The following is a 23,087-nucleotide window of genomic DNA, read 5'->3' as shown; positions in this document are numbered from 1 at the left end:
GGGCGGGGTCAACATAGGAGGCGGGGTCTACAGAGGGGGCGTGGTTAAAGCTACCTTTGGATTCCATACAGCGCATAGACAGCGAACTCCACTGGCACCGCTCATGATTGGTTCAGAGTTTCGGCTCGTGCCAAATCTTGCCAATCGCGCGCCAACCCCGGCCAGGGTCTCTCCTATACGTTGTACGATTTGTGAACGTGTTTTCGTCGAGAGGGCCGAACAAAGGCGGGAAACCCCAGGCCGCGGTATTTTGTTGTACGCGCTCGGGAATTATAGTTTCGTGTTCTTTGTTATTTATCATCGTAGCACGCAATGTTAGAGCGGGAGGAGGGGGGTGTGTGTTACGAGACGGGTATTTAGCGTCGTAACGACTGCCCCTCCCCGGCTTTGATTTTGCCCGAAAGCAGGTTTGTTGGCCCGACCCGGCCTCTTCAGGTCTTCCGTTCTCGGTAGGGATTCTAGGCAAGCCCCACGCTGTGACCTCGGGCCTACTTGCCCCACTCACCTCCTCCGGCAACGTGAAAATTTAATCATTTGTGCCCTCAGATCGGTGCTGTAATGTGGCAAAAATGCGTGTTGTTATTTGTGACCGATGTCCCATTTATCGACAGGCGTTGCGTGGGAATGTGTTGAATTCAGTGAGTCCAGCTAGGGGGATAGAATGTATTTTGCACGATTGTATATTCAGTATTGTACTGTGTTACTGTGTTTGTACGTGGCCTTGAAGTGCACGTAGCCTGGCACAAGCGCGCTGTGGTGGCTTCACCGCTTGGTGGCGAATTGCGATTAATCTACGTTGTGGGATAAGTACGCGTGGTATTTATTCATGCGATGTACACGTGTTTGTTTTGAGAATGCCCAATCTGTATGTGCACGTGTACCTAATGAGTTGTGCGCCTTTTGGCGTCATCTGGTCCAACACCATGTGAGACTAGGCTCTAAGGAAAGCTGTCTAGGGTGTGGACCAATCAATTTCAAGGACAGTGCATACATTATCAGAGTTATGTTTTTTGTTTGCATTATGACTGCAGGTATTGTGGTCTATGCAAACATAACTCCTTGTAAAAAAAAGGTGTCAGTTTTGTTGTCAGATAAAGGGGTAAAAAAACTATTATCAATGTGTGTCTAATTTAACACACGTGTGGGCATGGCCGAGGGGCTGCGTTCTAATTACGCAGAAAGGACAGAAAGCTGGGACTCGGCGTAAATAATGGAGCCTATGCATATAGCTAAATTAATGTCTGTCCATACGTAGGCGTGAGATGAAACTGCAAACATTGCAGGACAATGCGATGATGGTTTCAGGAGACATTCAGCTCGCTGACAACATAACCAAGAGGATAATAAACTACTACATTGTCTTGCACTCCTGTTTGCAATTCAAATTTCATCAGTATAAACGTAACTACATTCATGTATTTGCTGTTATGTGTTTTATTTCCGGTATGTATAAGGGAAACCGAGTGTTTTGCGTTAGATACTGATGCAACGCGAAAATGTGTTTTTGGTTACCATTTTTTGTTTTGGAACAAAGAGAGACTTATCCAGAAAGGGCAACATTTCGACTTACACCAGGAAAGTCCTCTGGAAAAGTTGGCATATTGTTTTGTTCCTCGGTGATGATTTCTTCGACGTGATTATGAAAATATTGGGTTGTGTATGCAGATGGTGTGCTTTAAGTGTCCATGAGTATACGTTGAATCAACGGCACGTTTGTTGTGTGTTCTGTTGGGATCTCTTAATTTGTATGTTGTGAAGCAGGTTGTTGATAAACTTTACCATGGCCTTGGAGGACGAGACTGGTAAGGATGTCATGGAAGAAGCGTTGGAAATGGCTGACAAGGGTGAGGATACGGAGACGTCGTTGGCTGAACCTCAAGCTGAGAGTTCGCAGCCAAACATGAACGCAAGCCCTTGCACTCCTGAAATTGGTGACGTTCCTCATGGCAGTCCCATGCAAGTAGAGGAACAATCGATGTCGGCAAAAAGTGACATATGTGAGAGGATTGAGGATGATAACGCCGACGAAGCTGCAGAAGCCGCAGCAGGGACTCAAAATGGCGAGAGGACAGAGACGGAAGAGGATCCCGACAACGGGTTAGGGGAGGACCTTGTGGTGTCTATGGAGGAGATGGAGTTACTCGTGGACAAACACCTTGCGGAATACGCCGATTTCCACAAGCAATGCATGACGTTGCAGGAGGTGCAGCTTTTGCTGTCCCAGCGAGAGGAGAATGTGGCTAACATTGACCACATCTTCAGTGGCTTTAAAATGTAAGAATAGCGTTGAATTGTGTGTTATTTCCCTTTGCTCGATCAGAACTTGGCGGCCACATGCCTTTTGCATGCCTACGCTTCATGGATGCTCACCATTGTATGTTGGATAGGCGCGTTTGCAGATGAGTACTCATACCTGTCAATCCATATGGTTTACCCGTATTCTTGTACAGGGAAATTGAGTTTTCAGGTCCATACGGTGTACAGTCGTTTCAATACGGCCACATTTTTTTGTCTATTTGTTTGTGTTTCTCCGTTGTGATGAAACTGTAGGATGAACGTTGAGATTTATAAGGGCACGGGGTGACCAGTATTTGGTCTGATAAGAAAGCCACTGATAATGGGTTGACAGGTAGGTATGAGTACTTCTGGCATCAAACTTGGCTGACTGTTGGACAGTTGTATGAGTGATCCAACAGGAGAAGCCCCATTGCACCAATGGACATACGTTAAATATACATATTATATCTTAATGTCGACTGCTTGCTAAGACATATATTTTGATCTTTAGGACTGTGAACCATATACAAGGACAAGTGAGAGAGCTGTATATAAAACTAGGGCTTAATTTTGACGAAGTGGAATCCCTTGCTGATGCTGCCATTGAAATAGCTACCACAACTGGCAAAGAGACATCGAATGACATCATTGAAATCCTGGATGATGAGGATGAGGATGCTGAGGCTAACAGTGAAACAGGTTGGTCACTGCATGCATGTTTATTTTGTTACAATTTATAGTTTTTGTTCTTTACGCATTATTTTTTCCTGTACCTCTGACTCGTTTTGTTCTGATATTCCACTTTAATGTTCTGTGCTGATGCACCACGGATCTCCCTTGCAGGCTAGCTGGGTCACTGGATAAACGGAACTTTCAGTTTAAACAAATAAACAGATTTTTTTTAGATTGTGCTAATAATGGCATGAACGTGAAAGACACTGCAATGTACAGACACTTAATAGTATATTATTTATGTACGGTTTGTATACAGGAGGCTCAAATGTTAAGGACTCCAATCGGGGCAAAACTATCAAGGATCTGAATGAAGAGGAGGTATTTATTTTATTTTTGCCTCAGATATGCATAAATGCATATCATGTGAAACATTGTGCAGTATTTGTCGGCAATTAAAATGCTCAGTCATTAATCAGTACAGTCGTGTTTTGTGACAAAGCGTGTATCTAGTAATTTAGTATTTTTTGTAAACGAACCAATGTGTAATTAAAATGTAATTGTGTAACCTCATTTTTTAGTTCCACAGTCAACATTCAGTTGCAATCTGCAGTCAGTTGTATGATTTTAATTTACATTACTTGATGCAATTATCTTTTTGTACATTTATATTAAAAAAAATCATATTTATGAGCTCTTAACTACAGTTGTAACGTTTGGAATATTTCCACAGGTGAAAGCCATTATGATGGTCATTAGAGATTCTATGAAGGAGGTACAATGTTGCCTCTCCACTATAAAGGAAATGCGTGTAAAAGAAGATGCCCATTCTTCCATGTGGCGAGATTCCACGCAAAAAAAAGGTACATATGCTTTTTAGAGCTCTTCATCAATCATGTCTGACCATACTTCATCATACTCGTCACTGCATAGTATATTAAATATACTATTCTTTTTGATGTTGGATAAAAGGTGAAGTAACAGCCCAGCAATACCTTGCTCAAGCCACTGCTTGAGCAATATCGCTGCACTCGGAGGTCTACAGACTACTACCCACGTTTCCCTGACTTGTCAATGTATTGTGTACCGATTCGTACTGCTTGGGTGGACAGAGGCAAGGGGGATTTTTTTTAAGTTGCCCAGTGTTTCAACTGCTATGCCAGGATATCGAACTGACGAGCACTATAATAGAGGTTTTTTTGGGGTTAGATCGCGTCGTTGAAACCCGCCACCACCCGTTCGGATAGCTATCGACTTAGTGCTGCGTGGAAGCGAATCCTCAAATAAAACATTGTTTAAATGCATGCCTATACAAGGCACCATAATTAAATAGGGATTACCGTTGGTACGGCTATTTTAATATACACATGGGACAAGAAGGACAGATCAAAGGGCTCGTATAATGCGCATGCATAATGTACATTGGCTCATTAATCCCCTCCCCCACTTTGCGCAAGAGCGCAGAAGTGTGGTCACCACATCTACGCCTCTATAAGGAACGAAACAGGTGGACTTCTCCAGGAAACTGGCTGTCGCCTGATGAAGCTAGTTGTAATTACTGGCGAAACGTCATACTCAGATTGTAAATGTTGTGGCTTGGCTCTCCAACACACTGGTGTGCTGTACTAGTGACGAATTGGCAGGTGCTGTTTATGTGACAACCCTTACTAGTTGGCTGTGTCGGGTGTTGGTGGGTTTTACGCGATCTAACCCAAAAAAGCCTCGATTATGGATGATATTGGTCGCGAAAGCCTACGTGTTAAATTGACGACCACTATATTGCAAGTCCATTGCGCTAAACAGTACACCATGGCAGATGATTGCTCATACTTCACATGGTATATTCAATCGAATGTCCATTTGCAAATCTTTTCACTTGTGATGTCATTCCATTTCTTAAAGGGCAGATGTTTTCGTTGGTTTTGTTTTCAGCTAATGCCGACACTCAACTCGAGGTAAACAGTGCTGCTTCCTTGACGGGGAGCCAGTCTCAGCCTTCATCGCCCACGGAGCCCGGAGCAGATAACGAAGCTGGCAGCATCCGACCAGAGCAGCGCTTCGAGTCTGGGCAGCCCACGGCAGTTGGTGATGAGATTTTGCTGGGCATGCGCGTCCTTGGCAAGAAGCGGACGAAGACATGGCATCGTGGCATTCTTGTAGCCATCGTCTCATCCGGTATCTATCCCAACACTTCAGTTTGATTAAGTACAATTGAAAAAGCACTTCAAAATGTGTAATTCGTTTTGCATGAATTGTGCTTGATTTACAGTTAATCACTTTTTTGTTTGCTTTATGTCAATACGAGAAGCCAGCGGCTTCAAGTACAAAGTTAAATTTGACAGCAAGGGGAAGAGCTTGCTGTCAGGAAATCACATAGCGTACGATCGTCATCCGGAATCCGAGAGCCTTGTTGTCGGCAGTAGAGTTGTGGCAAAATACAAAGACGGCACCTCGGTGTGGCTGTACGCGGGCATTGTGGCTGAGACGCCGCACAGAACCAACAAGTACAGGTAATTATAATCAATCGGCTTGTGTTTTGCATGGTTAACAATGGTAATGCTGGAATACCTCTGCTGTTGCAGAGTGGTAGAATATTGCATGTATTATTCGAAGAGTTTGTAAGTGTACAATGAATGCATCAAATCACGTGTCTTAGAATCTAAATGTTTTTTTTCAAGTTGTGTATATTGTATACAATGCGTAAATCCTCCCAACTGCTTGAAGTCATTTTCAGCACTCTTAAAAAAGTGGTGCGTATTCAATCACAACTGCCCTTAATTACAACAATTGATTGAATTGAGGGGGCAAATTGTTACCCTTGCTCTGGGAAATGTGATTGTAATATGAAACGTAATACAGTATACATTTAACGTTTACAAAGTAATGAGTGACGTTCTGTTTTGCAAGCTAATCACAGCATTGGTTGGATATATTTTATTGACAGTGCACATCGACTTGGAATTGACGCGACTGCACAGCACGACACGCATCTTTTATGCGGATGGCACACCAGATTTCAGTTTTTTTCATTTTGCGGCCAGTGAAATTGTTTTATAAATGTCAGCAGAATCAGTAAGCAAAAGGGGATGAGCACAAGTTTTGTTTATTGTAACAGAAACTCGGTGATGTGATATAAATGCAATTAATGGTGAATTGGACTGTTTAATGTGTAAATAGTTTAGATCTTTAGAATCTAAACAATGCAAATATTCAATACAATCAAAAATTTGCAATGTTTGTGCATTTTCTGGATGTGAAGTTTAATTGTATATTCATACATTGTTACAGGTTTCTCATTTTTTTCGATGATGGATATGCAAGCTACGTCACACTTTTAGAATTATACGAAGTATGCAGACAGTGTAAGTTCTATCATGCTTGACAATCAACACTAACATTATCTTTCTATATGCCTCTGCATCAACCTTTATCACATGTCATTCTTACAACTAAAAGTGTCATCTCTATCACATTGTTGACTGGTGATTTCTGAGAGATGATTGTACCTTTTTTCTTGTTTTGTGGTGTTGCGATAATGAATCTTGAATTTCACATGTAGTAACCAACAGTTGGGAAGACGTGGATGATCGTGCAAGCAGGGAATTTATGGAGGATTACATCAAGTCATACCCAAACCGCCCCATGGTTCTCCTGAAGCCTGGACAGAACATCAAGACTGAGTGGGAGGGCACATGGTGGAAGTCTCGTATTGAAGAGGTTGATGGCAGCCTCGTTAAAATCGTATTCCTGGTGAGAATTGCAAGCTGGAAGACCTCGCTATGCCATGGATATGGTTTTAGCGTACTTTATCTGACTGATATTCTTGGTTCTTTCGGTAAAGTTACGTAGAAGGGAAATAATAAAATAATATTGTTGTTTTATATTTATATTTTTTCCCTTCTACGTGACTTTACCGAAAGAACCAAGAATATTAATCCCTGCAGTCACGAAAGCTTTAAATCAAAATTTATCTGACTGGTTAATGAGATTGCTGGTGAGGGGTGGGCCCAGGAACGGATAAGGTGGTATTACATGTCATCTATACTGTATTAGTTGTGACTGGGAAATCAAACTTCGGCCGGTTCATAGCGCAGTGCTATAACCACTGCACCACTGCTCTTCTGTTTGCTAATATTAAGTGATTACCATGGTCATATATATTTTATCATGTACAGTCGACCCTCAATATTTGTGGGGATTTTATAATTGCGGTTTTGTGTATTCACGGCAAATTTATTGGAGTGTTATTGGAAATTTGCGGGGTTGTGTTTTAATTATTCACGGCCGTGAAATACCTGACAAGTTGTACTGTACAAATGCATGAGAGCGGTGTGGATCATGAAAGCGGCGTGAGGTGCCATGGTGACGAGATGTTAACTCCCTCGCCTGGTATGCAGGAGGTCATGGATTCGATCCCAACCCTGATGCATGTATGTTTGGAGTTTTGATGTTCTCATTTACATTGTCCAGTTCAGCCTTTTTTATTTTTATATATCTTAAATGTGTACGTGCAATGAAGATTGAACGTGAAAATACTTGGCAGAAACTCTCAAGTTCGTGTCATTTCTTTCTAGATTGATGAGCGCTGCGAATGGATCTACAGAGGCTCCACAAGGCTGGAGCCCATGCATACCCTTAAACACTACCACACTGAAAAGAAACCCGGACAACGGATGAGACCCACTACTGGTCAGTCCCAGAAACTTCACTGGCCACCAAAGCCATTCCAAAATAATGATTGTTGGTATAATTTGCTCACGATTTACAATTAGTAGTTTCAATTACAGCATTGAATGTTGAGCTAGATTTGTAACTGTGCACATGGTTAATGCATTGTTTTTTTTTGCAGCTGGACGAAACAAGGGTGGTCCTGTTGTTCAGTACCCTCAGCAGGAGCCCCAGCAGCAGCACACCAAACCCCAAACTCCAGCTAGTGCTTTGGGTTCCCCAATCCAGGCACCTTTCATATCTCATACGGTGTCGCTGAGCTCCCAATTTGCAATACAGGATGCACAAACGTGGATACCTCCAATAGACAAAACAAGTCCTCCACAGAGACTGGGAAGACCACCTTTATTCCCATCTTCCACGAATTTTAATTTTTCAATGCCCAGTCCTTCAGCCCAGTTCCCCACAAGTCCCAGCAGCTCTGCAGTGCTTCAACCCGGTGCCCAGATGTCACAGAGTGGCGGTTTCCAACCATATGGAAAGCCTACCTTGAGCAGGCAGAGGTGCGCTAATACAGTTCTTATTGGTTGCTACCGGTTACAGTTTTTTTTACTTAATCTAATATAACATTGCAATTGTGCAAAATAATACATTGTAATTATGCAATCGTTAAATACCTGTCATATGATTGCTCTGTTTGATTTGTCTTATAGCTCCAGCCATTCGGAATCGTCTTTGAATTCGGCCAACCGTAAGCAGGTGGCCAAGAAAAGCACTACCTTCCGCCAGGTGACCACATCCACCAGAATTACTGACTCCGATATCAGCTGGCCTGCCACAAACTACAGCTACATGCCACGGTGAGTTACTCACATCTGTGACCATAGCTATCAAAATATTGAGTCAGATTTTTAATAGTTTTTTACTGTTACGCTACATGCATGTATTGTATATGGGAGGAGCAGTGATACAATGATTAATGCAATGGATTGTGAACTTGGTGACCTGATTTCGACTGGGCCACAGCTAACATCAGTGGTGAATTATATCTGAACATAATTCTAGGTTTTTGTTTTCGCTACATTGACCCCACCTGAAGAAGGACGCTTGTATTGCGCCCGAAACGTCGTGATTTTATTTTAGTTGTTTTCATTCTATTTTATTTCATTCATTAATTTTTTTACCTACGTGATTTTACCAAAAAAAAAAACAAAGTATGATATCTGAACAGTTCTTAAAGCCCAACTATAACTGACCGGCAAGTTGTGGAAGTATTTTACAAACGAACATCAAGACCGACATGGCACGGGGAGGTTGTCATTCATTTGATTAATAAATGAATGTATATATGGGATATATTTGAGTCAAATGACCTTGGGAACCACTTGTGCTACATTCACCACAATGAAAAAAAACATTACTTTTGAATTTACCCGCAACCAAGACTTGTAACAATTCATAAAATCGAGAGTTGGTTCGGTGAGCAAATCGTTACTTGGGAGCTCATGTTGCACTCTGCCTGCCTGTCAAAACAAATGACTTCAGATGTATCGTTCTAAGGCCGTTCTCATATTTTGCAGCCCAGTGGATTTAACAGGACCCCCTGCCCGTAGCTCTGCAGGGGAGCGTGTTGTTCGCGGGCATTCCGAGTACGTGCAGGAAGACATCTCGCATAATGTGGGAGAGTCGCAGATGTACATGCCCACCAATAGCAAAATGGAAGTGAGTATTCTATTATTTTTTTAATATTTTACCTACGTGACTTTACCAAAAAAACCTAATAGTATGGATCCTTGCAGTCACGAAAGCTTCAAATCTAGAATGAGTATTTTTTGTTTCGTTAGCTATAAACTAAAATGTATATTACATGAAATCGTCCTGCAACGCACCTGATCTTGTCAGATCTTGGGAGCAAAGTGTGCTTGGATAGTGTTGGATTGGCAACTACTGGACATAACAGGTTTCATAGGATACTGTGGGGCTACGTTGTGGGTAGCAGAGGGCAGTTAAGATTAAGTATGGTCTAACAACTCCCACGACTCACATGGTGCATCGAGGCCCTCGCTCAGCATTGGATTGACAAAAGGCTTGTACTGTACATGTTTATATTACTTGAAACCTGAAATGTGTGCGTTACGTACGTATATGAATGTGTATGTGCTTCAGTATTCGCGGGGACACGTTCATGGAGAATGGTGGGAATTTCTTATAAATAAATATGAATACTTAAAGAGAAAAATAAAAATAGAGTTAGGCGGCATAACATATTATGTTTAAACGTCAACATATAAACTATATATTCATGAATACATATATTGTACAGTAATACCTCGTATACAAAAGAATATGTTTTTGCCTTTCTGTCAATAGGTGTTAAGATGGTCAAACACCAAGTAGATACCTTTTGAAAGGAATCGGGTCTGCATTAACAATGTGCATTTGTGGTAAAACATGCAAACAAACATGCTCTGGTAATATATGTATAGTTTTTTTACTGATAGGCCTACACTAGAGACAGCCGAAAAAAATCTAATAGCGCGGCAATAAATTTGTCGCCAATGTGTCAAACCCTGATTAGAAAGCCCGCAAATATTGAGAGTTTACTGTATTCTTGATTAGGGGTTAAAAGTACATCTTCACTGATGTCGTGGTTTCCTTCTATCGTGTCTCTTCAGGCTCTGGCAACATACCCAATATACAAGGCGCCGAAAGAGAAGCTGTTGTACGTTCCACACGCATGTGGCCAGAGCTGCTTGAGGAGTTTACGGCCAGCCAACCTCGACAAGTACAAGGGCAGGAACCCACTCCTAGTTCCACTCCTTTATGACTTTAGGCGACTCAGCGCACGCCGGAAGATCAACCGCAAGGTTTGGAATGCAATTTTGCAGTGACTCATCCTCAGTTATTTCCTCCACTAACAGTTACTTGTTGGCTTATTTACTGCTCGTTGACTATATTACGATCCATGTATTTGTAAGACTGCGTCGCTGTTGTTGCAAAGAGCCGCTCTTGGTGGCCACGTGTCTAACTTTCCATTTTTACACAGGCGCCGTTCCACATGATGTACAAGGCGCCGTGTGGCCGCAGCCTGCGCTGCATGATGGAGGTGCAGCGCTACCTGTTTGAGACGTACGCCAACTTCCTCTTCCTCGAGCAGTTTTGCTTCGACCCGTACGTGATGGCAGAGCGGCGCATCAGCACCGTGAAGCCGCTGTACTGCGTTCGCGACATCACAAACGGCGTGGAGGATGTGCCCGTGTCGTGCGTGAACGAGATCGATTCGGAGCCGCCGCCGGACGCCGCGTACAGCAAAGTGCGCATCCCCGAGCATGGAGTCTTCATCAACACGAGCTCCGAGTTCCTCGTGTGCTGCAGCTGCACCGACGGCTGTCAAGACAAGTGAGCACCCCGCACTACACACTTGTTGTTGTTGCATTGTGCAAACAATTAGTCACTCAAATGTGCATGCATGAACAACAGCCCTTTCAAATCACATTATTTGTGCATACTGTGGTGTTGCTGTGTGGTTTGTACACAATTGATAATTTGCAAGTCATTTTCATACTTAGCAAATGTGGACTGTGACGTCTGCAAACTTAGCTTGCTAATTTTCTAATAACGTTATGGGCTTCTTTATAATCTATAGTGAAGTAGAGGAGGGGGGGGGGTTGTTTACATACCCACCATATCAACCAGGGGAGTTGCTGGCTTTGAACCACAAACCTTTGCAAAAAACGACGACCAATGCCCTACTGCTTGGTAGCCCCTTTTTCAGTTGCTTGCTGGATGAGGGCCTGCGCATGCCATACTTGTCATGGGCTTAGTTGGACCATTAACCATGCTGGTCACTGCGGGTTAGTGAAGGCTCGGAGCATACAAGTCCAGTATAACAATGGATTTTGCAGCACTTCCCCCTCCTGCCTACCACTTAACCCCATAGCCTTTAATACCTGCTTTGCATGGTGGTTTCATATCCCATCACTGTCTAGGCCTTACCCTGTCTCTATTTGTCTATTTAAGATATCAATTGATTCACATTTTCAATCTCATTTTGCATTTACTTGAAGCCAGTCAAGAGGACATTGAGACGAAGTCTATCAAGGGAGACCTATGTCACAAAACAATATACAGGCAGACCTCGCTTAGCGCAACCCTGTAGAATGCTGATTCGTAATAGTGCTCTTTGTCCTGGTGAACATGTTTTCAAAATATTAAAACAAATCTATTAAGTGCTTATGAGTGAGAACATGCAGCAGTGCTGGCCGAGGAAACGCACCCATTCCCATCATTCACTCAGCCAATGAGAGTGATGTATGCTCAGAGCCTCACCCCCTTTGATACGATTATCACGATTCGTAGTCATGATTACATACAAAACATTTTTTTATTTTCAACGTAATTACAGTACAAGTGAAAACTCATGAGACCAGAGTAGTTTCAGGCTCCACCTAAAATTAACCTCATGACAGAAATGTAGACTAAAGGCATCACTAAGATCACAGAAGTCCTGGAACCCTTGCCTGAGTGACCCGGATTGGGAGTGCAGCATTTCCTACTTCGTCTCCCACCGCTAATTCGATGAGCGCTCACTTCTCCAGGAACGCATCTTGAGCGCTAAGTGAGGTCTGCCTCTCGTACATTTGATTAAATATCGAAAAGGGTATACAGCAGCAACATTAACAAATACAAAACAAACTTTTTACTTTTACGTAACATCAAGAAATGAAAATAAGCAGTAGAACGTTTTAAATGTAACTTAACCTATGGTCATATAAAATAAGAAATGAGGTATGAGGCATTATTCAAACGCACTTATATTCAGATTGTCCAAGCAGTGAGTCCAATTGTTCATTTAAAATCTGGTTCCGAGGGTTTGTTTTATAAATTTGAGGTTCCTGAGTGTTGTTACCTTCATGCCTTTTTCAGGCTCAGACTTTTAATGGATTACATTGTCACAAGTGACCAGTACATTTAATGTGAAAATTGTGTTTAGTTTGGCTTTAGGAATATCATATCGGCTGTATCCAAAGCTTCTGCTTGCTTGAACTTGTTGGTGAAATATTTGTTCAAATAGATAATTTAATTTTCTTGCACTGTTATTTGTTGGCAAGATCAGAGCTGTGCCCTTTGCCAGGTGATCTTGTAACCTGTTATTTTGGCATCAGGTCCAAGTGTGCATGCCAGCAGCTCACGATGGATGCAACTGGCTGCAGCCCAGGAGGCCAGACCAACCCGGATGCTGGATACCACAACAAGAGGCTTGAAGAGTGCTTGCCAACAGGGTAATAAAGCATGAGCACCCTGCCATGGGAATGTTATGTTTTATGCCTACTTGCGGGTGCGGTGTCATCACACAAGTGATTTGTACGTATGTGCGATACCTTGTGCCCCTGACAGGATGCATAGCGGACCTCTGCACAGTTGCACTTTAATGTTACCCCCCCTTATGTGCCTTTATGCGTCAGGATTTATGAGTGCAACAAGCAGTGCAAGTGCAACGTGCGGATGTGCCAGAACCGCCTGGTACAGCATGGCCTGCAGGTGCGGCTGCAGCTCTTTAAGACTCAAAACAAGGGCTGGGGCATCCGCTGCTTGGATGACATCAGCAAAGGATCCTACGTTTGCATCTATGCAGGTATATATTTGGTGATTTCCTTGAGTCTTTTTGCTGTCATGAGAATATAAGCTTGTGTTTTTTTTACATTTGCTGTCTGAAAGATGAGTTGTTTTGGGTTTTTAATAACAATTGGTTGTTACCACTTAATTTCCTTTTTAATACATGAATCGTATACTGCAAATCGGATCAACGTAGTGCAAATTTTGAGATTTTAATTTCGCCTTGCTGTTTATCAGAATGTATGGTGTGAAATTGTCACATTTCACTGCTTGGAAATGGATTTGGGTGCATGAACTGAGCCAAAGCAGGAATTGTTATTCATATTTTTGTATTGTCCTTTGAAGGCAAGATCCTTACAGACGACACTGCCGACAAAGAGGGGCTGGAGATGGGTGACGAGTATTTTGCCAACCTTGACTACATTGAGAGTGTGGAGCGACACAAGGATGGGTACGCATAGCTATGGCTTTCGGTACTAATAACGTATCAGAGAGGTACCAGCCCACTATAGTCTTGCAAAATATTGCAACACATGTAGGTTTGCTCTTTATTACGGCATGTCTTGAATCTTGACATGGAAATACATTTCATACCTAGTCACAAAGGTATTTTAGTGCCTTTATAAATCCTACTGAATTTGATTTCAGAGGTTAAACTTCATAACCGAATGTTGACGTCTATTTTGAGTACATCTGCCATTAATTAAAACAGGAAAACAGTGTAACTTTAATATTTGAGATGTTAGGGGCAGATAGTAGGGTTACATAAATTTTTACTTACTTAAAAATAACCAATGTTGCCTTGTAAACTGAAAAAATGTATATCAAACTAATGTTGTGTACAGTGACTTAAGAATCGTGGCAATGGTGTTTGAGGAGAGGTCATTTCCCTAATGTCAGCTTATTACACGTGTTTAGTTTCACATGGCAGTGCTTGTCAATAAAGATGATGATCTTAAATATTATGATCAAAGCTTAAACGTGTCAGGATGTAAAATGACACTAAATTTAAAAGCTTGTGTATTGCATAAAAATTGCTTGTGGGAAAAAATCATGTAATGCAGATTAAAGTGAGCTCAATTTGACTGCAATAGTTGCTATCAATTGTCACTGGCAATTATTTCTGCCACCATTTTATATTGCAAAACATTCCTCGAGTCAGTAACTGGAATGGTAACTTCTACTCGCAACAGAGAGCACATGACGACACGAGGTTGTGTGCTTTTGCAGCGAAAATACATTGCTCATCAAACTTTACAAACAGTTTTTATTGACCGAATAGAAATCCATCGCTCTATGCCATTGCCATACCAGGTTCACAGCAGCTTGTACTTAATGTGCTGCTGCCAGTGATGATTGCTGGAAACGATTGCCCCAAATATGCCAGAGCGGGTCATGACCCTATTAAGGTTTGGACACCCCAAAGTACGGAGAGGTGACATCTTCGCGTGTGCAGGTACGAGAGTGAGGCGCTGGCATCCAGTGAAAGCAGCGGCGTCAATGTGAAGGGGGGCGACGATGATGAGGGCAGTGACGACAGCGAGAGCTTCTGCAGTAACGACCACCCTGAGTACAGGAGCCCCAGGGGTATGTTGCATGGCACCTTGCCACCAGACCTGATGTTTACTTGTGGCTATCGCTATCAAGCTGGACTGCATACTCGTTTTAAAATCTTTACTCAACATGTTAAGCACGTATCACATCACATTTACACCATATATTTTGTTGTTGAAAAGTTCATCATCTCTTGAGCGTTGATCAAACACTGCTACTCAATCTTAATGCTATTTATTTAGGAAGTTGTCACTCCGTCTCTGTACTTATTTTCAGAAGGGTCCCATATTGGGATATTTGGCCATTACCACTGAGTGTTTTGCATGTGGGATGACACTGAAGTCCTGAAAGAAAACCGCCACATATAATGGGTTAACACTCAAAGGTCTGTACAGTTCATTGATGTAATGCCATTTTCTGGCTACCTGAGGTCAACAGGTTTGAGAATTTCTAAAATTAGCATAATCTTTCCAAGCCTTTTTTCTAGTTTGCGAAATTAGAGGCATTTGTTACTCTCCTTGCTTTGTGGGAAATTAAATAGGGGTCATCCCCACGGAGAGATGAACAGCTTTTACACAATAGAATATGGATTTACATCGCGCGTGAATGCAGCTGCATCCCATGATGCTGTATAAATCCATTGGGATGAAGATGTTCAACCACTGGCTCAGTGCTGCCAAATGAGTTGAGTGCCACTCCATTAGTAGTTTGATAACTAATTCGCCTTATAGTGTGCAACATTTGCATACGGCAACATAATTTGAGCTACGTATATCAGCATTTGCAACGTCCTGTTTGCTTATACTGTCTTAAAAAATATTTACATCCTTTTGTCAATCTACTGTTGGATGAGTAGTTCCATGTCAGTCAAGTTGGGGTTATTTGATCATACTTAAACGTGCTGATTAGTGCAAATTTGGATCTCATTGCTGTTAATGATGATATTTGATTATCTTTATTCATTTCCGTATTAAACACTTCTCTCCACTCATCTTATAAGTTTAAGCTGACTTTGAATTTTAAACATTAACTTCATCCTGTTTTAGAGTTGTGTTTTTCCATTCTCCATCCATGAATATTTTCCCTATTGTATTCACCCTCCGCCCCGCCTCTCAGCTCTATATATATAAGGACTTGTTTCAGCAGCCTGTTTGTCTATCCCACCTGAGGACGATTGCTTGTGTGGCGATCGAAACGTCGTGATCTATTTTTTTTTCTACCTACGTGACTTTACCGAAAGAACCAAAGAGTATGGATTCCTGCAGTCACGAAAGCTTCAAATCAAGATTCACCCTCATATCTTCAATAACCTTTACCCAAGCTGCCTACCTCATCAATCGTAATGAAAAAAAATGTAATTGTGAAAACTTGAATGTGAAATCTAAATCTCGGATTATTCATATATTTGTGTTGATATTTACATTTTCTGTAATGCCTATGAAAAATTACTAGGAATGTGCCCAATCTTGTCAGATCTCAGAAGCAAATTTCTGTTTAGCCTGAAAAGTACATAGATTGTGACCATTGTGCACATCAGGCTGTAGGCTGCTGCCAGGCTACGTTATAGACAGCAGAGGGCAATGCAGTAAAATCCATTGTGCTGCACTTTCTATGCCCCCGCATCTATGCTGCTCCTGTTTTTACTGATCCGCAATGACCAATTCCCCTTGAGCTGCACAGCATGAGAAGGCCCTCACCCAGCAGTGTATTGATTAAAAGGGGCTACACACATGTAATTGTCCATTGTCTTGGCAATATGAACAGCCCGTGACAAAGAACGTGAGCGCGACCGGGACCGGGTTGGTCGAAACAGCAGCGGTGGCTCCAGCAACGTCCCAATGGCATTTGTGCGGAAGCTGCAGAAGAAGCAAAAGCAGAGCACGACAACACCGCCGGACGGCTCGGACGCCACGCCATTTTGCAGCTCGTCGCCCGCACCCCCAACGCCGCCCGTAAACTCGGAGACAGCCAAGCACAAGGTGGGAGTCCACATTGTGTGCAGTGTCTAGTAATTTTTTTAATTTTACCAGATAAGGCCCATGGAGCTATATCGCTCTTTTTTTCAGAAGTAACCTGGCCGCAAATGATAGCTCAACAAAGCGACTTGGTACGTGGAAATTTATAGCAGGCACTTACTTCATCTTAAACGCATGTTGATTCTAAATGTGGAGGGTAAAACCGGAGGATCCGGAGAAAAATCCACGCGGCCACGGGGAGAAGATGCAAACTCCAAATATACAGGTGTCGGGGTCAGGATCGAACCCACGACATCCTGCATACCAGGGGAGGGAGTGAACATCTCGCCACCATGGCACTGCATTTCGTAGCATGCCAATGTGGCGAGTGGTGGGTGGCAGGATAAAATATATAAATAACCATCTTTGCTTAAAGAGAACGCATGCTGTGGATTGAAGCTACACTGTCCATGTTGAGCTGTTTTGTCAGCCCACTGCTGGATGAGGCCCTCCCATCCGGATCATGGTGTTTATTTCACCATACCTCACCACGTTGGTTAATGTGGGTTGGTGAAAGTGAGATGCTAAGACGTTAGAGCACAGTATTGTTGTATAACAGTTGATTTCGTCAAACTAAAATAAGTCGCTTGCAAAGAGAGAACGCTTTCCAACTTTTGCCTGATATGGCAACAACCTAATTTGTTATACTAATTTCTAAATATTGGTATTGATTAATTCGTGTGTGGCGGTATATACTGTCAATTGGGCGTTGAATGTATTTTGTTTATTTTCTTTGCTGTTTATAGTTGTGAGATTTAAATATGTATTTAGAGTGTGGTGTGTTCTCTTCTGTAGGTAGCGTCGTGGCTAAGTGCCAACCAACTTGATGCTCTGACGGTGCAAGACTCTGACAGTCGTTCTTCCTTCAAAAATGTAGAAGACTTAACCAAGGATTCCAGCAAGGTCAGTCCCCTATGGGTGTTTAGTTCTTAAACAAATTTTGATCAAATCTCTTGATTTTGTGATAATAGGAGAGTATGGGGTTGCTGAAAATGTGAGTTACTCTTGGGTTATAATAAACAAAAATCCTTAAGGGTCATTTTACCATTGGTGGTAGTGTTGTAATTACAGTTTGGCTGTGTTCTTTAATTGCTTTTCATCTCTGATTTCAGACTGCCGAACCGAAACAACTTTCTGCTCCACAGTAAGTATTTGGTGTTAGAAATATAATTTCAAAATGAAACGGTGCATTGAGAACTCGTTGCTGACAGCTTATTCATTGCATCATTAATGTAGATAAAATAATAATTGCAGACCTTTGTCAGTCGACTTCTGGATGAAGGTCTACCCATGCCTTTGAGCCATTGTAGATGTTTGACCATTTTTAAATCCTTTATATTAAGTTCGCTTGCTTGCTTAGGACCGTGCAAATCTTTCGGTCGTTTTTTAACCCACTTCCCGTGATCCAATCGAGCTGACATTTTCCACACAGACTCGTTGTGCGTGACAATTAATGTTTGTGAAAATTTTTTTCCAAAATGTTACACTTTTTAGGACAAAAATATTATATTTAATTACCAATTGCTTAATGGTGCAATGCAATAATCTGACCCATAGGTGGCAGCCATTTCAAGCCAGAGGACGAGAGGACTCTAGCCGCCACGCATATAAAGGATTTATAGTGAAAAACTTTGTTTTTACGGGTTATACTTATTCACCACTCTGGTCAGTGCGGGTTGGTGAAGAGGAGCCGGGACCCGTTCAGATATTGCATGTTACTAATATTAGCCGTGGCTGGGAATGAAACACAGATCCACCAGGTTTATAGCGAATTGCACGAACCCCTTAACACTTACTGATATTATTTAGGCTTGTTAGATATAACAACAATAACATCATTTGGATTAAATTATTCGTATAATTATAATTAACAGTGGGAAAAGGATATTTAAGTCATGTAATCTATTGTAACATTCTGTGTTCATGTTCTTAGCTTTGTTGTGCTATAAAAAATGCACGCGTTTGAAAGATGCAGTAAATTTTAATGTTAATCAGGAAACGGTTAAATACAAACACCATTGAATAAGCCCTTTGTAAATTGTACATTTTAAGGTCTCATTTGAATACCATTATTGAACTGGTCCTGGGTCACCTAGGTCTATGCAGCCTCAAATGAGCACATGGTGTGGTGTGTAAACATCACCACTTCGGAGACAAAGGCGGTCGGGCTTGGTGTTGGCCACCCACCCCCTCATGTGCCGTGCCTACCTTCATAGGTTCTCGCTTAACAGCACTTGCCCCAACAGTCTGTCAAGTCCATATGGGGGGAGCTTTGCCTTTGTAACTGATAGACAACGTATGGCTTCACGGTGGCACCACCATACTGCTTAATTTGAATAATCATCTCATTGAAACATTTGTTTAGGGTTTCAGCTTGTCCATAAATATTGGTTTGTTATGTGTCTTGTTTTATGAAGTGACTTATGCTGGATTAAATTTCGATTTAAAGCTTTCGTGACTGCAGGGATTCATCTTCTTGGTTCTTTCGGTAAAGTCACGTAGAAGGGAAGTAATAAAATAATAAAAACAAAACATAATAAAATAATTCTCACGACGTTTCGGCCACAACGCAAGCAGCCGTCCTCAGGTGAAGAAGAGGTCTGTCGGAAAGACAGCGTCCATTCAGACCATTCAGACGCTGTCTTTCTGACAGACCTGTTCTTCACCTGAGGACGGCTGCTTGCGTTGTGGCCGAAACGTCGTGAGAATTATTTTATTATGTTTTGTTTTTATTATTTTATTACTTCCCTTATGCTGGCTTGTTTATTTATTGTGATGGTTCCGTGAGGGTGTAACAAATCAGAAGTCAATGGCATCTTAAGACCACAGTGCAGGTTGGAATATATATATGAGGTCATAATTTTGATATGCTTAATGGGAATTATAATATACAATAGAAAATATAATAGGCCGCCAGTGGATTATAAACAGATTATACGATGGTGATGAATGGTGTTTTTTCACTTTGTGTTGAATATAATTTTGAACAAATGTTTTGTATAGCTGACTGACACGTTTTTTTGTATTTCTCAGCTACAGAGCAGTGGATCCCAAAGATGATGTGAGAAATTGTATTTTAATTGTCTTTGTCTCAATTATGTTTACATGATTACACTCTGATGAGGATGAAAGCTTTCATGACATTGCAGTTGCATTAATCTACTGTACAGTTATTGTCAAGGCCAAGAGGTCACCACATTCGTAGATTAATGTCTCATCACGTATGCCAGAATGTTGTCACATTTTTCATGAACCACACCACTAAACTTCTTTGACATTTTATTAACTCTTGCATTCTTAAAACGCATGCACACAGAGTGCGCACATTGGAAATTCACATGCTGCAAGTTAATTAAGTTCCAATTTCTGGCCCATGTGACGTGATGCAGGAGATTATGATTCTGTCGAGCAGCTCTGAGTGTGAATTTCAAGGAAGCGTTGGAGTGAACAGGACTCAGCGGGCAGGAGGGGGCGGTATTACACCACTATCCAATGGTCTCCTGCAGAAGGGCTCCACCAATGCTGTGCCAACTTTAAACAGTGATGATGTGCAGACAATCTCATCTGGCACAGACAGTGACTTGGGTGAGTTGATGTTGGGAGAGGTGGGGGTAATGTCTAATGGTTTCTGTGCTGGTGTGGTCTGCATACTTATTGCCGTCTTCAGAACGTGCATCGGCTGTTGGACTAAAATATTATTTTTATGTGATGAAATGGACCCCTGTCTATTTTGTGACCAAATGGACTGACATTGCTTTACTTATCTACCATTATATTTTGTGCATCGGAAAACTGTCTTGGCCGTGAGAGCATATTGTTCTCCCTTTATTTGTTTATTTGTAATATATGCAGATCTTGGTAATGTAACATTACATTTGTTTACTCAAAACGCCTTGATCTGATTTTCAATACTTTCAAAAGTTTGACCAGTTCCTTTTTTCAATGCAATTTTTTTCGTATCGAATAGGGATTGAATTTATTCACCTACTTCATGGCTAATGGGTGTGCACCTCTGATTAGCACCGTTGGCTACGTATGGTGCGAAAGAAGTTCAACATACATATGTACCCAGAGCACTGGGTTCGATCAAATTGAATATGCTTTGTGGGAAATCGACAATTATTCTCTTATAGAAAATGTCCCCTGCATTAGATAATTTCCACCACCAGCCGAAGGTTGCCAACATAGATAATTATATATATATATAATTGCCCGTCACCCCATGTTTGTTCGCGCAAAGCACCACCGACTTGGACTTTGAAAGTAACATCAGCCGTAATTTATTGTTCACCAATTGAGTCTCATTTAAATTTTCTCTTTGCCGGCAGATCGTCCGCTGAAGCGGCAGGTCGCCGTGAAGCGAGGGTTTGCGTTCAAGACGACGGCACGCGGTGTCGCCGTCAAGTCTACGGGGATGCGACGTGAGCTGGGGCGGGGGCCGGTGTTGACACAGGCCGGGCCCGGGCAGAAGGGGGGCGGCCCTTCCGGTGGCGGGGGCTCCGGCACGGGCGAAGGCGGCAACCAGCCGGAGAAGAAGAGCACGCGCGAGTTTTTTGATGGCGAGGACTCGTGCTACATCATCGATGCGAAACTCATTGGAAATCTTGGCCGATACCTCAATGTTAGCACACGTTGTGTTGCATTTTACATTTTGTGGATGCGTTGAAACCTTGCGTTGTCACCTTGCGTTGTCTTGTTACGTGTTTTTATGCTCGGTCATATTTGGAATGTGTTCCAGTATTAATTAGTTGTATTTTTTTGCCTTCCAGCATAGCTGCAGTCCAAACCTTTTTGTACAAAATGTATTTGTGGACACCCATGATCTGCGCTTCCCCTGGGTTGCCTTCTTTGCCAGCAAGTAAGTAGACATCGCCATCTGCAGCACTTTAATGCAGCCTTTATTCTCCGATTCTCTTAAATTATGTAAAATGCCTTATCATGGCCAGGCCTGCTGCTTTTCTGTTACAATAAAAAAAATTTTTAATCCTTTTTTTCTTCCATTGTGTTCCACGATACAGGCGCATTCGGGCAGGCACAGAGCTGACATGGGATTACAGCTATGAAGTGGGCAGCGTGCCAGGTAAAGAGCTCCTCTGCTACTGTGGCTCCACTGAATGCAGAGGAAGGCTGTTGTAATGCTTGAAAAAAACCCCAAGCTCGTCTCACAGACAACCACAATGGCCCCTGTAAGTATGGGGGCCCATGCTGTTTAATTTTCTTCCTTTCAACCTCGACTCTCGGTGCCACTGTTCTGACATCGCTTTCTCTCCACGGTTGTGATTGCTTGACATAACTGTAAACTATTACAATAGAACAAATGAAATGCTTAAGAACCGTTAAAGTTTCCCATTTTTTTATACCTTGGTTATTTCGACAAACACATGCATCATGTCTGCATACTTTACTTTTGAGCACATTAAATCTTTGGACACCTGTTACCATTTCAGAACTGAAGTAAACCTTGGAACACATTTGACATGTTTTATGAATATTTAAATTCCTGTAAATGTTGTGTTTTGACCTAGTTTTAAAATTTTTAATGCTGTATAATGCTTGTGCAGCTATTGGATTGAGTGATTTTTTTTTATTATTTCTTTTGTAATGAGATGTAAAACCCCAAAAAGAAGTTGTTATTTGTTATGCATTGCCAATGAAATCTAATTGGGTATTGACACGGCTGTTGCATATATTATGGTAAATTAATTATTCCACTTGAAACGTGACTTTTGGTTTTATAATTTGTAGTTACGATGTACGGAAATGTTGCTTGAAATAAACGTTTAACGTCCAGTATTTTTTTACAGTTGGGTGTTCATTTTTTTATTTTCTTTATTATGCCTTGGAATGTTGTGGAAATGTGTACTTTAGTATTATAAGGTAATCCATCTGTACAGAGCTTTCATTGACATGTTATGCATTTTGTATAAAAAACTAACGTGAGAATTGGGATTTGTTTTAGAGTTTTTTTTAATTAAGTTTAAGCTCAAATCCTTTATTGTAATTTTTTTTCTTTTTCCTCTTTGACATCGGTGAATTTTCAGTTTTCCTTCTTGCAATGTTACATTCACGAATGTGCAAAATCTTATTCATGAACCTAGCAGCTGATCTTTATTCATCGGCGCATTTCTAATGCAGACTGCAAAGTGCAAAACAAATTGCTTCCATTAAACATACGTCGCGAACACAGAAATATGAGTCGGCCAATGATAAAAAGTCATGCACAGTTTTTTTAATATTGCTCTTTGGTGTTAGAAATACACCAATATCAGAATCCCAGTTGTGTAT

At 41.7% G+C, this 23,087-nt stretch overlaps 1 protein-coding gene across 8 annotated transcripts; it reads left to right on the top strand.

Annotated features, from left to right (window-relative positions):
• Positions 1–203: 203 nt before the first annotated feature.
• Positions 204–21,957, top strand: LOC144955794 (histone-lysine N-methyltransferase SETDB1-B-like). 8 transcript variants are annotated; one of them, XM_078885969.1, is made up of 27 exons: positions 204–245; positions 1,762–2,274; positions 2,789–2,976; positions 3,269–3,330; positions 3,683–3,812; positions 4,882–5,124; positions 5,258–5,459; positions 6,238–6,311; positions 6,509–6,699; positions 7,524–7,638; positions 7,799–8,180; positions 8,331–8,477; positions 9,198–9,339; positions 10,293–10,484; positions 10,664–11,016; positions 12,783–12,899; positions 13,083–13,252; positions 13,579–13,684; positions 14,690–14,820; positions 16,552–16,766; positions 17,598–17,705; positions 17,915–17,946; positions 19,836–19,863; positions 20,192–20,387; positions 21,131–21,423; positions 21,572–21,660; positions 21,821–21,957. In XM_078885969.1, the coding sequence occupies exons 2-27, from the start codon at positions 1,781–1,783 to the stop codon at positions 21,936–21,938; spliced, it is 4,518 nt and encodes a 1,505-aa protein (XP_078742095.1). In that variant the 5' UTR covers positions 204–245; positions 1,762–1,780; the 3' UTR covers positions 21,939–21,957. The 8 variants fall into 8 exon arrangements, with proteins under 8 accessions (XP_078742095.1, XP_078742089.1, XP_078742096.1 ...); XM_078885963.1 differs by having other exon boundaries at positions 5,255–5,459; XM_078885964.1 differs by having other exon boundaries at positions 220–245; positions 1,759–2,274; positions 5,255–5,459.
• The last annotated feature ends 1,130 nt before the right edge of the window (positions 21,958–23,087 follow it).

The sequence above is a fragment of the Lampetra fluviatilis genome, chromosome 3 (assembly GCF_964198595.1).
Source record: "Lampetra fluviatilis chromosome 3, kcLamFluv1.1, whole genome shotgun sequence".
In the NCBI taxonomy this organism is placed as follows: Eukaryota; Metazoa; Chordata; class Hyperoartia; order Petromyzontiformes; family Petromyzontidae; genus Lampetra; species Lampetra fluviatilis.
Note: the sequence above shows the minus strand (reverse complement) of the source record. Positions and strands in the feature narration are given on the sequence as shown.

Bases quoted from the DNA above. Each gene is read 5' to 3' on its own strand.
- LOC144955794 (XM_078885963.1), top strand. From the start codon at position 1,781: ATGGCCTTGGAGGACGAGACTGGTAAGGATGTCATGGAAGAAGCGTTG. The intron at 2,977-3,268 runs GTTGGTCACTGC...GTTTGTATACAG, and splicing joins TGAGGCTAACAGTGAAACAG to GAGGCTCAAATGTTAAGGAC. The intron at 13,253-13,578 runs GTATATATTTGG...TGTCCTTTGAAG, and splicing joins CTACGTTTGCATCTATGCAG to GCAAGATCCTTACAGACGAC.